General features: G+C 37.4%; 1 protein-coding gene across 4 annotated transcripts in view; it reads right to left on the reverse strand.

Moving 5' to 3' along the window:
- Positions 1 to 252: 252 nt before the first annotated feature.
- GAS2 (growth arrest specific 2) overlaps positions 253 to 13740 on the reverse strand; it is a 142439-nt gene continuing 128951 nt past the window's right edge. For all 4 annotated transcript variants that reach the window (XR_003115694.1, XM_025357732.1, XM_025357734.1 and 1 more), the window contains one exon: positions 253 to 1460. Coding sequence is in view for 2 of the 4 variants with exons in the window: in XM_025357732.1 (XP_025213517.1) it covers positions 1242 to 1460 (219 nt within the window). In the remaining 2 variants the exon portion in view is untranslated. The remainder of the gene's footprint in view (positions 1461 to 13740) is intronic.

Raw genomic sequence — 13740 nt, forward strand, 5'->3', positions numbered from 1 at the left:
TTGTTAATGTTGAAAAATTAGTACATGAAAAATTAACTTTCTATCCTTTTTATACTCAGAGCAGCACTTACGTTACTACCAATAATAAAACCTGAACTCTCTACTAAGGAAGACTAACACCACCATCACTCATCTCCCAAAGTGAAGAAGTGCCAGGGAGCCCTAATTTGATTCTTCTTATAACTCTTGGAGAAAGTTGCCATTTGAAAATTAACTTGATTTCAGAATGAGGCATTGATTTAGAGACAGATAACATTTTTAAAATATATCCTTTTAATTCTTGAATGAGTAAGGACAATATTTTGCTGTTTATTGGTATAAAACAGCCCTGTCCCAGGTATACAAGGGTATACGTGAGTCTGTAACATCATTAGCTACAGTGAATTTACTTTACTAGAAAGCATAGCAAAATAGGATTAACTAAAGATATATTTTTAATAAGAAAATGCTTTGAAATAACATGAAATCAATGAACATTTTGACTGTACAATTTACTCATCAAAGTATCAACGTATGTCAGCTCATGTGTGAATTACACTAGATCATTCTAAACACAGCCATGTGCTCAGCAATGTGAGAAATAACTCATAAGCTATTCTCTAAGGGGGTGTACTGAAAACTTCTAAAAGTACCCCAGATATTTGGTCACAGATAAGAGATATACTTTAAGGCAACCTTCCAAGTGAATGTAAACTTTTCTGAAGTGGCCTTTCCAGTAACATATTATTATTGTGAATACTCTGTACTTATTTATAGTGCTGTTAGATATTTTTTTTTTGTAGCACATTATCACACTAATCAAAAATGTAGTGTAAAAAAACAGCATAAAAATCTTGCAGTTATAAAAATGTCTGGGGTGCTTTTACTCATGGATGTAAAGCAGGCACTTTCTGTTGACTTATCTGCAAATCCTAAATGTTCTCTCCTTATAGTGTTTATCTTTAATTAGAATTGTGTTTCTAATAGTTTGTGTTCTAAATACTGTGTTTGCATATTAAGAAATAATAATTTGCCTAAAATTTGGCTAATTTAAATTTGAGTTTAGAATTTCTTTTAATAGGTCATATTCTACAGAAGCGTTAAAAATAAATAGTGCTACTCTTTGAACATTTTTCAATATGATGACATTTTTCTGTCTATCTTTCTCCAAAACAGTTTTCAGAACATATGAACTAAACTGACTACACTGGAGAAGCGGATACAGGCCATTATGAGGGTCCCCTTGTCGTGACCAATTTGTTTCACTTAATTTCCTTCTTAGCCTTATAATTGGCAGAGACCACCAAGTAGTTATCTGGATTCATGTCCTTTAGAGTTGGAGATTTGCTTTGGATAGGGGATGTTTTGCCATCCACACGGGAGATCTGCAGCATTCGGCAGGGGTCGTGTTTCAACAAATACCCTGCAAAAGTTTCCCAGCCTCCTCCCACACGGACCATGACATGTTTGTTGTGCAGCATCTGAAATGAAAAAATATCAAAAGTGTTAAATTACGAAAATTCTTATAGTATCTTGAATCAACCCCTGATTCTAGTGAAATTAGTGTTTTGGTTTGGATTTCATGACCCATTGTTTTTCTACTTGGTGCACAATGTCTGAGGTAGCATATAGTCTATGAAAGAAGTCCTTTTTTTCTATGGAAGTGAATTAAGGATAAACAACTCCAGAACCCAGCTTTGCTGTGCTATGGGAACCAGCACCTATGTATAATTCTTTGGTTTAATGTGTCTGGAGGCTTCTCTCTGACATCTGATGTTCTATTACAGTTCTTATCACTGTCTCTAGTTCCTGCCTACTGACTCAGCTTAGTGCTCCATTTTTCCCAGTGGGTTATTCCCCTCTGAATCAGGATTTTAAAGACCATGGAAATGTCTGCTAATGAATTATAATGCTAAGAGTCAAACAAATACTCAATACAAAATAACATGGAAAAATGCACTAAAATAATTATTGAAGTTTTCCCCAGTCATTGTCTGAGCCCTTGAAGGCAAAGTGTTTTTGAATAGGCAAACATTTATGTTTTTCTTTATTCTTTTTCTTCCTAATTATCGTAGAATATGTCTTTGAAAACAAACAAACAACTTACCCCTAGGCCCAGGAGCCATCTAGAGCTCCAACTTAACAAGGTTATTGATTTAAATGTGAAGAATGCATGATTCTTTGTATCTAGTAAAAATATGTTATGGCAGTTTGACATGGAAAACCAAATAATTTGTCATCAACTTCTTTCAAATATCAGAAAATTTAATATTAAGAGGTAATGTTGCACAATCATCAAAGACCCTGCTGACGCCCTCTCCTGCCCAAAATGTTATGGATACATATGGGTACTGTAATGTTGGGAAGAGGATGTGATTGCGAGAGAAAATCTGGGAAATCACATCATAGAGTCTATAAAATCTGTTTCAATTCTTCTTACTTGGTGTCAGCTTGAGATCTAGACTTTTTTTTTTTTTGACTCCCAGCCAGTGGGAGATGACTTGTGTTCTTATCACTTTCATGTAGCTTTTGATAAAGGTTTTGGACCTACTTTCTATCTGCCTGTATCTAAAATTTCTGCATGTGTATTTGGGGGTTTCATAGAACTTCATTTATGTGGTTGACATGAAGCAGTTTTCAAAATCAAATATTGTGCCAACTAATAAAAATTTAATGAAAAATAGTAATTAAAACTATTTGATTTATATGAATTAAATGTATTTCTACTGGTTATTCTCATTTGAGTATTAGAATTTTAGAACAGAAAGTGAAACCAGCACTACTGTCCCATAGAAATGAGGTTTGTGGTTTCTTTTGAACAAATACAGAAACTGACCCTCTCAGTCTTAAAATTTGAGAAAATTACAATTGTCTTATTTGAGTTCCCTTCTCAGGAAACCAAACATCAGGCATCCCAGTTAGTATCAAGGAGCTGCAAGTTACCAGATCACCACATCTGGACAATGAGACATCAGACCCCTCATCTGTTGTGATTGCCTAATAGACCATCTGTTCCCTGTTGACCAATTCCTCTTCCTTACCATTCCCTAATTCCTGTTTTCAAGGCTACATATCTTCCCTGCTATATAAACCCTTAATTTTAGTCCATCAGGTAGATGGATTTGAGACTGATCACACAGCACCCGAATAAAGCCTTTTTCCCTGGAAACACTCATTGTTTCAGTGATTGGCGTTCTATGCAGCGAGCAGCAGGACCTAGACAGAACCTCTGACATTTCAGTAGCAGAAGGACCTTATAACACATCTTCCAGTTTGAAGTCTTCAAACTTATTTTAGCATCAGAACATACTCATTAAACAAAACCTCAGTGAGAATCCCTGAAACATAAAGCAGATAAAAAGAGGGTTTAGCTTGTCATTACTTTGCCTTTCCTGGCCCTGCCAGTGGCACTGAAATTGGCTCAAGTGTCACATAGAACTAATATTTACTTTTAAAAATAAATAAATATGGTCGGGGATGGTGGCTCACACCCGTAATCTCAACACTTTGGGAGGCCGAGGCGGGCGGATCACCTGAGGTCAGGAGTTTGAGACCAGCCTGACCAATATGGTGAAACCCCATCTCTAATGGAAAGAAAAAAATATAAAAGTTAACTGGGCATGGTGGCAGGCACCTGTATTCTCAGCTACTCAGGAGGCTGAGACAGGAGAATTGGTTGAACCTGGGAGGCAGAGGTTGCAGTCAGCCGAGATCATGCCACTCTACCCCAGCCTGGGTGACAGAGTGAGACTCCATCTCCAACAATAATAATAATAATGAAAATAACAATAATAAATATAGAAATTGACCCTCCCTGGTCTTAAACTTGAAACTTAAATTTGTCTTATCTGAGTTTCTTGCTCAGCAAACTGACCTTTAGGCAAGGAACAGATGACACCAGACAGTTAAATGCCAGACTCCTTGCCCCTCCCTAAAATTCCTGTTTTCCTGCATGTAGCTACATTCCTTCCCCATTATAGAAACCCTGAATTTTAGTTGATTGGTGAAATAAATTTGAGACTGATGTGTTCTTCTTGGCTGCAGCATCCAAATAAAGCCTCCTTCCCTGGCAATACTCATTGTCTTAGTGATTAGCTTTCTATGTAGCAAGCAAGAGGACCTAACCCCTGGTGTTCCGGTCACAGTACCATGTTGTTTTACAGATGCAGACACTAAGAACCAGATCTTAGGATCTAAGCAAATCAAATCAAAGATCTGGTTCTCAGTGTCTGCATCTGTAAAACAAGAACCTAACTGGAGGCAGGTTGGACTGGAGCCAGGTTCTTAGCATCTGACTCCAGTCTAGTCCTTTTCTCATGACAGCTTTTACTAAATAAATAAAATCAACTAGGGCTTTTATAATTTTATCCACATATTCATATTCCTACAAATTTCTGCATGTGTTTTACTACCACCAGCTTCCAAAACTTGAATTCACTGGGACAAAAACTGCAAAGGCCAGTGTCAGAACAACACTTGGATTCTTTCTACCACTGTTCGAGAGAACAACTTTGCCTATTTTGAAGTTCTGGCACCTCCTAGCTCTGTAAATTACATTTAAGTCTTGTCTCCAAACATTCTTGGTATCAATGCCCCTGGCAAAATGCCCAAGTCTAATTCAGTGTTTGTGAGCAGGCCATTTCAACCAGAAAGAACCGCCAGTGAGAACGGTTTCTAAACAATTCTAGGAAGCAGTGACAGAAACACTTTTCAGCCTGGAGTATACTCACCATTTAGGCACATATTCAGTTTGCTAATTTCTTAATGAATCAATAGTACTTTGCAAAGTGGATACAGCATGGAACAGAGTCCCATATCGAATATGAATAATACAGAAATTAAATTTCTGCTCACTTCTTCTTCCACATCCTTTCTACTGCAGATGTTGGTTTCAGTCCAATATTCTTACCACAGTCAATAGAGGAGGATTAGCAGGAAATACTTTTACAATGTATCTAGATTTACTTTCCTGCCTTTGTAAGAGTAGTCTAATGGACATAATTGTATTTTTGTGAATAACATCCATCTCCAAAGTCTAGCTTCATCATGTGAAAGTTCCTTTAATAAGAACTACAGTTGGAGGAGGCATACAGCTTTGTTGATTGATTTTGTGTGACTGTGAGGTGGAGGGATATATTTGTTGTTTTCTCATTTTGAACCCCGAATCTAGGTTTTTCATGAGATTATCTCATCCTTTTGAAACTTGCCCAAGGGTCCCATAGAACTGATGTGTATGATTTCTTTTGAATAAACATAGACATTGACCCCCCCAGTCTTAAAATTTGAGAAAGTTAAAACTGCCTTATCTGAGTTCTTTTCTCAGAAAATCAGTCATCAGGCCTCCCAGCTAGTGTCAAGCAATTGAAACTTACCAGATCATCACGTCTGGACTATGGGAGCCAGACCCCTCACCCATTGCCTAAGGGAACACTTGCTTCTTGTAACCAACTTCTCCTCCTTACCCATCCCTAATTCCTGTTTTCCCACACATAGTTACATTTCTTCTCTGCAATATAAACCCCTCATTTTAGTCAGCTGAGATGGATTTGGGACTGATCTCCCATTCTCAGCTGCAGCACCTGAAAAAGCCTTCTTTCCTGGCAACACTCATTGCCCAGTGATTGACTTTCTACGTGGAAAGCAATAGGACAAAGACCAAACCTCTGGTGTATTGGTAACAATTTCCCTTTGATTGTGGTTCTGTAGGCAATAACTGGAGAGGTGTTTTTCTCCAAAGGTATGAGATGACCTCCTTCCACTCCCAGGCTTTTAAAGGAAATAATGAACAGACAATTTATACCTACATTTTAAAAATGTGATCCACAAAATTAGAGAATTGTTTTCCTTTTAGAAACAGATGCAACTTCCTATAAAACACTTTACATGAGACACTGCTTTATATGGACACCTTAAGAATGGGACATTACTAATAGTAAAATCAGATATCAGAGGTTTCTTTCTCTTGGAAGATTTCTTTTAGGTATCAGCCTTAGTAGTTTGTTTGGATTTTCCAATTATTACAAAGAGAGTTTATATTTTTCCTGATCTTCTCTATGGACCTAGTCAGTGCTCTGCAGCTTGGGTCCTTAAAAATTTATCAGAACTGTAAAGTGCTTCTCTCTTTCTTTGAAGGAGTCGTTTTTTTCTTTATTCTTTGCTTTCGTGTTTCTAAGCTACACTGAAAAAAATGACAACATACATAAATATACTATTGCCTTTCACTGAATGCTTCCTTGATGCTGTGTTGGACAAGGGTGTGAGCATCCATGATTCATGTACTTACCCATGATACTTAAAACAGAAAGGACTTTCTACATCTTCAAAGAAGAATATTGATTTCATATTGAAGAGGAGTAATTGTGGAATCCATTACCTTTCCTCATGCCTCATTTTGGCTACTCTCGGGAGATGGAAGGGTTTTAGGTCAATATTATAATGTTTCCACAGCAAACCTTACAAACTCTCTCCATGAAATAGGTGGCCCTGTCTGAGGATATACTCTAGAAAACAGATTTTCAATTCTGAGTTATTCTTGCTGATGTCTCAGACCTTGCTAATCAGTAACCTAAAATTTGCTAAGAAAGCCAGTGGCTAAGCTGTTCAGAGGTTTCAAGCATGGGATTAAGATATTAGGGTCATACAAAAGATAACAAGTGTTGGCAAGAATGTGGAGGAAAGGGAACCTTTACACACTATTGGTGGAAATGCAAGTTAGTACAGCCATTATGGAAAACAGCACAAAGATTCCTCAAATTACTAAAAATAAAGGTACCATATGATCCAGCAATTCCACCCCTAGGTATATATACAAATGAAATGAAATCAGTGTATCAAAAAGATATCTGCACTCTCATGTTTACTGCAGCACTATTCACAATAGCCAAGATATGGCGTCAACCTACACGTCCATTAATGGATGAATGGGTAGAGAAAATGTAGTATATGTACATAATGGAATACTATTCAGCCATAATACGAAAGAAAATCCTGTTGTTTGCAACAACAAGAATGAACCCAGAGGACATTGTGTTACTTGAAATAAGCCAGGCACAGAAAGACAAAAATACCGTATGATTTTGTCGGAGGCGTGTGAACAAGAGCAACTCCATCTTGAATAGGGGCTTGGCAAAATGAGGCTGAGACCTACTGGGCTGCATTCCCAGATGGTTAAGGCATTCTAAGTCATAGAATGAGATATTTCCAGGATAATTCATAGGATAAGATGTAGGATAAGGTCAGCACAAAATACAGCTCATAAAGAAGCCAACCAAAACCCATCAAAACCAAGCTGGCAACAAGAGCGACCTCTGATCATTCTCACTGCTACACTCCCACCAGTGCCATGACAGTTTACAGATGCCATGGCAACATCAGGAAGTTACCCTATATGGTCCAAAAGGGGGAGGCATGAATAATCCATCCCTTGTTTAGCATTTCATCAAGAAATAACCAGAATATGGGCAACCAGCAGCACTCAAGAATGTTCTGTTTATGGAGTAGCCATTTTTTTGTTTGTTTGTTTTTTTACTTTCTTAACATACTTGCTTTCACTTTTACTCTGTGGACTCATCCAAAAACCCGCGCTTGGTGTCTGGATCCAGACCCCTTTTCTGTAACAATTTCACTCATATGTGGAATCTAAAGATGCTGATCTCATAGAAGTAGAGAAAAGAATGGTGGTTACTAGAAGCAGGAGTGGTTGGTGGGTGAGGGGGATAGGAAGGTGTTAGTCAAAGGATATATAATTACAGTAAGTTAGGAGGAATAAGTTCAAGAGATTTGTTGTACTGCATGGTGACTATAGTTAAGAATGATATATTGTATCCTTCCTTAATTAAAAAAATGCAAAAAGAGTGGATGTTAAGAGTTCTTGCCACAAAAATGATAACTATGTAGGTAATACATCTGTTAATCAGCTCTATTTAGTGACTCCACAATGTATATGTACTTTAAAACTTTAAGTTGTACATGATGAATATGTATAATTTTATCTGTCAATTTAAACAAATACATACATAAATAGAAGAGGATCCATATATACATTCTTTTTTATAAAAGATACTACTGTCATAGAGATTTATAGCCCTGATTATAGAGATTAAAATTCCATGCTTTTCCGGTATGTGACCGATCTAAAAAAAAAGTTGAACACTCACCTCCATCTCCATAAACCAAACTCCCACTGTTTAACCTAAAAGCGAATCAGCCTGCTATTATTATTCAAACTCTTCCCTCCCTTTCCCTAGAATGATTGCACTGCAATGAGCTTTTCCAGCACAGATGTTGAGCTGGTTTAGCAGGAAGATTATATACTTCATCCAAGAACTCTCCCATCTCACAGATTAGTGACATTAGGTCAATTGCAATTAATTGATTCTTTTACTTTTAGTTTTGGTCAGCTCCATTTCCCATTTTATCTATTATTCTCAAACACACCACTTGTCCCCCTCCCTCCATCAGCCTACTGATGACTTCACCTTTATCAAGCATGCATCCTCTATTGACACCTCTACTGACCAATATACCTGAATCTATATTTATCATTTACTCCACCTTTCTTATCTCAGAAGTTCTCCTGTCCAAGTTCAATTCCTCCCACTATGTTCTAACTCTCGTTAATTTCTACTCTTACTCTTATATCTTCTGCTTACATCTGACCTTCTTGATAGTTACATTCACACTTGGTGTCTTCACTTCTAACTTGCTCATCACGGTATAACCTACAGTACACTTTTCTTCTGCCCCATACCTCTTAACTGACTGCACAGGGAAAGGGAGCCAGATGGCATCTACTGTATCAAATACAATGTATGGTCCTTAAACTTTATTTCTCATGATAACTCTGTCAAGTAAGGTATCTAATGATGTTGACCACTCCTTCCTTGAAACTCCTCACCTCTTGACTACCTGTGACAAGTATGTCTCCTGAATTGCCTACTACCTATCTTGTTGTTCTTTCTCTGACTCCTTGATAGGTTACATTTCTTCTACATTTTAAGTTTTGCCATTCCAACATATTCCGTCCTTTGTTTACTGCTTTTCTGACTCTAACCACTCTCTATTTGCAACCTCATGGTTTCCACTACCACCTACTTTTGTCTCCAAATTGTACCTCTAGCCCGAGCCCTGATGTTCAAAACGTCACCCTCAACTGGAAAATCTTCCATGGTCATCTCCTTCCCCAGATAAGTGAATCCTTCCTTGCTGTGTACTGTTTAGTTTCCACATGATTTCACTGTTACATGCATCCCACAATATTGCAATTGCTGATTTACCTGTATGTCCCTTTTCAGAATATGTGAGCTCTCCGAAGAGAGGGATGATGTAGTCTTCATTTCTGGAATCTCATATATGCAAGCTCAGAGCAGGGCCAATATTGTTATCATATAATACTTCTTTTCATTTGATACTGCCACAAGTTGTACTCACTTTATCTAATCTATAATGTCATTATCAGTATTACTGCTTTTATAGACAGGAATATTGATGCTCTGAGAATTTAAGCAACTTAGGCAGGATCACACAACAAATCAGTAGCAGAACAGGGCAAGAATCCTTTATTCCATTAAACCATACCTGCTAGATTTTGGTTTTCACCCATGCTTGGCTACTTACCTGTGGTAATTCAGCACAGGCAAGACATCACTACTATCAGAAGTAGTAAGTAGTGTAAGCAGATTAACTGTGCTCATTTAAAATGAGTCATAGGCTTATGTCCTAATAAATCTTAAATAAATATTAAATTTAATTTCAGAAGATTATCCTCAAGTAGCCCTAATTATTTCAGAAGTAAATGTGTTAAGTGAGGTAACACGATGGAATACATTCATATCTAGTTATCTGTTGGCATAAGTAAGAAGGGGCTTTGATTTCTGTCCAGTGTGTATCTCACTGGTGTTTTTTTTTTTTTTTTTAATTTTAATGCTTCATAGAGTTGAACATTTTGTTCTTCATTCCAAAAGGTAGCGGCTCTTGCCCAGTAGTATCAATGCATATGTCAATTGAGGATGGTCGTGCAACATGTAATAATGAGAACACAATCTGAGAAATGTGTGTTAGGCGATTTCACCACTATGTGAACATCACAGAGTGTACTTACACAAAACTAGATGGTACAGCCTACTACACACCTAAGCTATATAGGATAGCCTGTTGCTTCCAGGCTACAAACCCGTACAGCAAATTACTGTACTGAATATGTAGGCAATTATAACACGTGGTAAGTATTTGTATATCTGAACATATCCAAACACAGAAAAAGCACAGTAAAAATCAGTATTAAAATCTTATAGAACCATTCTTATTGACTGAAACATAGTTATACAGTACATGACTACATTCAATATCGAGTCCTATGTTGCTGTTATTTTTATTTTTGTTGTTGATAAGAAACACAAGAGTTGCTACAAATAGCCTCCAACACCATATGTTGCAAAGCAGTAGCTTTTGCTTGTTAGTTTTATTATGGCTGTCACCATTTTGAACAACTGGTTTCATTCCTTACTATGCCTCTGATCATAGCAAAGCCCAGGCGATCCATTACTGACTTAAGCAAAATTTCTCAATTCTGAAGGGGGGAAAAAGACAGTGACCAAAATCTTATCTCAGCTTTTATCCCAGTGGCCCTAATGAAGTTCTATAAGCATAATCAGGCTGTTGCAAACACTGTAAATCGTTTCTTTGTTTCTATTAATGACATATATTCCTTGAGGAAAGAATCAATATGCCTCAAAGTTGTCTTTTTTGTTTTTTTTGTTTTTGTTTTTTTTAATATTTTCTCTCAGTAATGAGAAGAAACACTCCCACTCTTAATCAAGAGCATTTTGTTTCATGACTCTGTCTTACTGTGATGCTTAATTATGTGTTTTAATTAGAAAACCTCTTCATATGTGACACTAAGAGGGAAAGTGTTTCCTTGGATGACAGAGTCATACAATAGTAGAGCGCTTACTATGTGCCAAGTAATCTGCAAATACCCTCTGTTGAAATTAAGAGGATAAAAAGAAACATTGAGGTCACTGGTAATGTTTCACAGATGCACAGTCTGAGAGGTCACATAGGTGGTTCACCAGAGCCAGGCTAGAAACCACATCTTTATTCCCAATCCAGCATATGACCTTACAATTAAGGAGCTGTGTTATTTCAAAAATTATTTTCCTGGCTGGGCACAGTGGCTCACGCCTGTAATCCCAGCACACTGGGAGGAGGAGGCAGGCAGATCACGAGGTCAGGAGATCGAGACCATCCTGGCTAACACGGTGAAACCCCGTCTCTACTAAAACTACAAAAATTTAGCCGGGCATAGTGGCGGGCACCTGTAGTCCCAGCTACTCGAGAGGCTGAGGCAGGAGAATGGCGTGAACCCAGGAGGTGGAGCTTGTAGTGACCCAAGATGGCACCACTGCACTCCATCTAGTCTGGGTGAGAGAGTGAGACTCTGTCTCAAAAAACAAAAACAAAAACAAACAAACAAAAAAATATTTTCCTAATAATGAATGCAGTATTTAAGGGTGGGTGTATCATTTAGTATATTGAAACAGCAGTGATTTACATCAGGTCAGGTAAGTCACTATGTTTTACTGAATTGAATACACATTTTTGAGACTATCATATGTTTACTGAATGCCTACAGTATTCATAGTAGGCATTTTTAGTGCCATCTTTTCATTTTATTTTCCTAACATTAAAAAAAAAAAAGCAAAAAACCAAAAAAACTATCTCATGCTCCAACCCCAATCAAGTTTCTTAGCTCTTCCAGATACTTAATCCAAAGGGGAAAAATAAGTTGATATGAAATAAGTTAACTTTCTCATGTTAACTCAGAATATAATAAAAATTTTGTAAGTTGTGGAATGATCAGTCAGCAGCTTCCTATGAGTCTTGGGGAGGTCACTGCAGCATCAAGGGGTCTAGCGCTCTGGCTCCTATGATACGTGATAACAGGATTTCAGAAAGTAGGTTTTTTTTCCCCCCTCTGTATTAATTATGTAGTTTAGCAAGATAGGTTGGAATCACATTATATGGAGTTAAGAACTTAAAGCAATAAAAAAAAAAAGAAGAATGTCTTTTCCTTTTTCTTGGGAACATTTGTGTTTAGAAACAGAAGCATATCAACTCACTTTTCATTGAAAAGGTAAGGCCTACATTCATGTAGATCACAGAAAATCATATATTTTACTAAGTGAAAAAGTAATGGCCACATAGGACAGCCAGAAAAAAATGTGCATTTATTGGTAATGTACTTGTTTTTTAAGATAACCAAGCTGTATATATCTTAGCTATATTACATAAACAACAAACAAGAAAAACTACTAACAAAAATAAAAACTACCCAACAGAAAATGTCTTTTAGATGAGAATTTTAACTTAAAAGGTTCACGTTTATATTTTATAGCTTTATTTAATTCCCCAGCATAGATCTGCTTGAATGTCCGTGTCTGTTTGAAATCATAATTCGTATGAAATGCATCAGGTCATCGCCCTCTCAGGATGACAGGGACAAATCTGTTTCATTCTGTCTCTAATCGTGCGCTGGTGGCCCTGAAATCTGAGGGCAGCAGGAGTATCCGTCAAGTGCTCTGAACACAGATGTCATTAGACCTTGAGGATGTGAACGCTCTTCTGCAGGATGCCCCCTCATCTCTCACTCTTCACTAATCCACCTTCTACTCCAGAGCCACAGTAATATTCCTCAAAGGAAAATCTGAACATGCTACCGCCTTCTTAAAAACCTGTGAATGGCTCTCCATTGTCTAGTGTTTCTCAGACATTCTTAGCTATAGCTCACCTGAGAAATATGACTCACAGTAAATTAGCAATGTGGCAAAGATCCTAGGAAAGCGGGGGTGGGGGTTGGGGGTGGGGAGGGTAAGGGGAGGATATCAGCATCTCCATGGTGGTCAGAAGCATACATAATGTGGAAAATTTGACAGCAATTCTGATAACCTTCTCTTTTACCACTACCCCCATCCCTCCATAAGAATAAGTAACCTGGCTCACAAAGCACTTTATAGCCCAGCTACTATTTTCTTTTCCCACATTCTTTCTCACTATGCCAGAGTTACCATGTATTACTGTTCAGGATGTGCACTGCACAATTGTACTATACTGTATGTAGTCCTACCTTCTGAGCCCAGGCCCACTCTCCAAATTACTCACTCCATAGATATTCGGAACTCCTTAAAATCCCAAGAAAGTTTCCTGCCTTTATACATGCAGAGAATTGTTCCACATTCACCAGGTGAATTAAAGTGAATCCCTTCCTTTGACTATTCAACAAATATTTGTTGAGTGGCAGGCAAGGTTATTCCTTGCTAAATTTCATACCCTAGGGACCTAGCACAGTGTCAGGCACAGAATGCTTACTAGATGAATATTAAATGAATAAATGCATGCTAGACGACTGGATGAACAACACTAATACTTACTAATGCCCCATTCTGAGCAACACTACCTTTATAAAATACATCTGCATTGCTTATTTATGAAAGGATAGGAGAAAGGGAAAGGTAAAATGGTTTGTGCCCTTATTTAGAAAGAGAAGTCTGAAAAAAAATCTGTGTGTGAATGATAATTCAGACACCAAGTTTTGCTTCAAGAATTTCTTTGAAAGAAAGATAGTTTTGGGTCAAAAATTGAAGCTATAACAGGAATTGCATAAGAAAGTGGGAGATTGTATTGAGAATCAAGAGAGAAACAGAAGAAGAAGAAATGGGGAAAAGGGAAGCAAAAAGAGAAGAAACAAATACCATGACAGAATCC

The sequence above is a fragment of the Theropithecus gelada genome, chromosome 14 (assembly GCF_003255815.1).
Source record: "Theropithecus gelada isolate Dixy chromosome 14, Tgel_1.0, whole genome shotgun sequence".
In the NCBI taxonomy this organism is placed as follows: domain Eukaryota; kingdom Metazoa; phylum Chordata; class Mammalia; order Primates; family Cercopithecidae; genus Theropithecus; species Theropithecus gelada.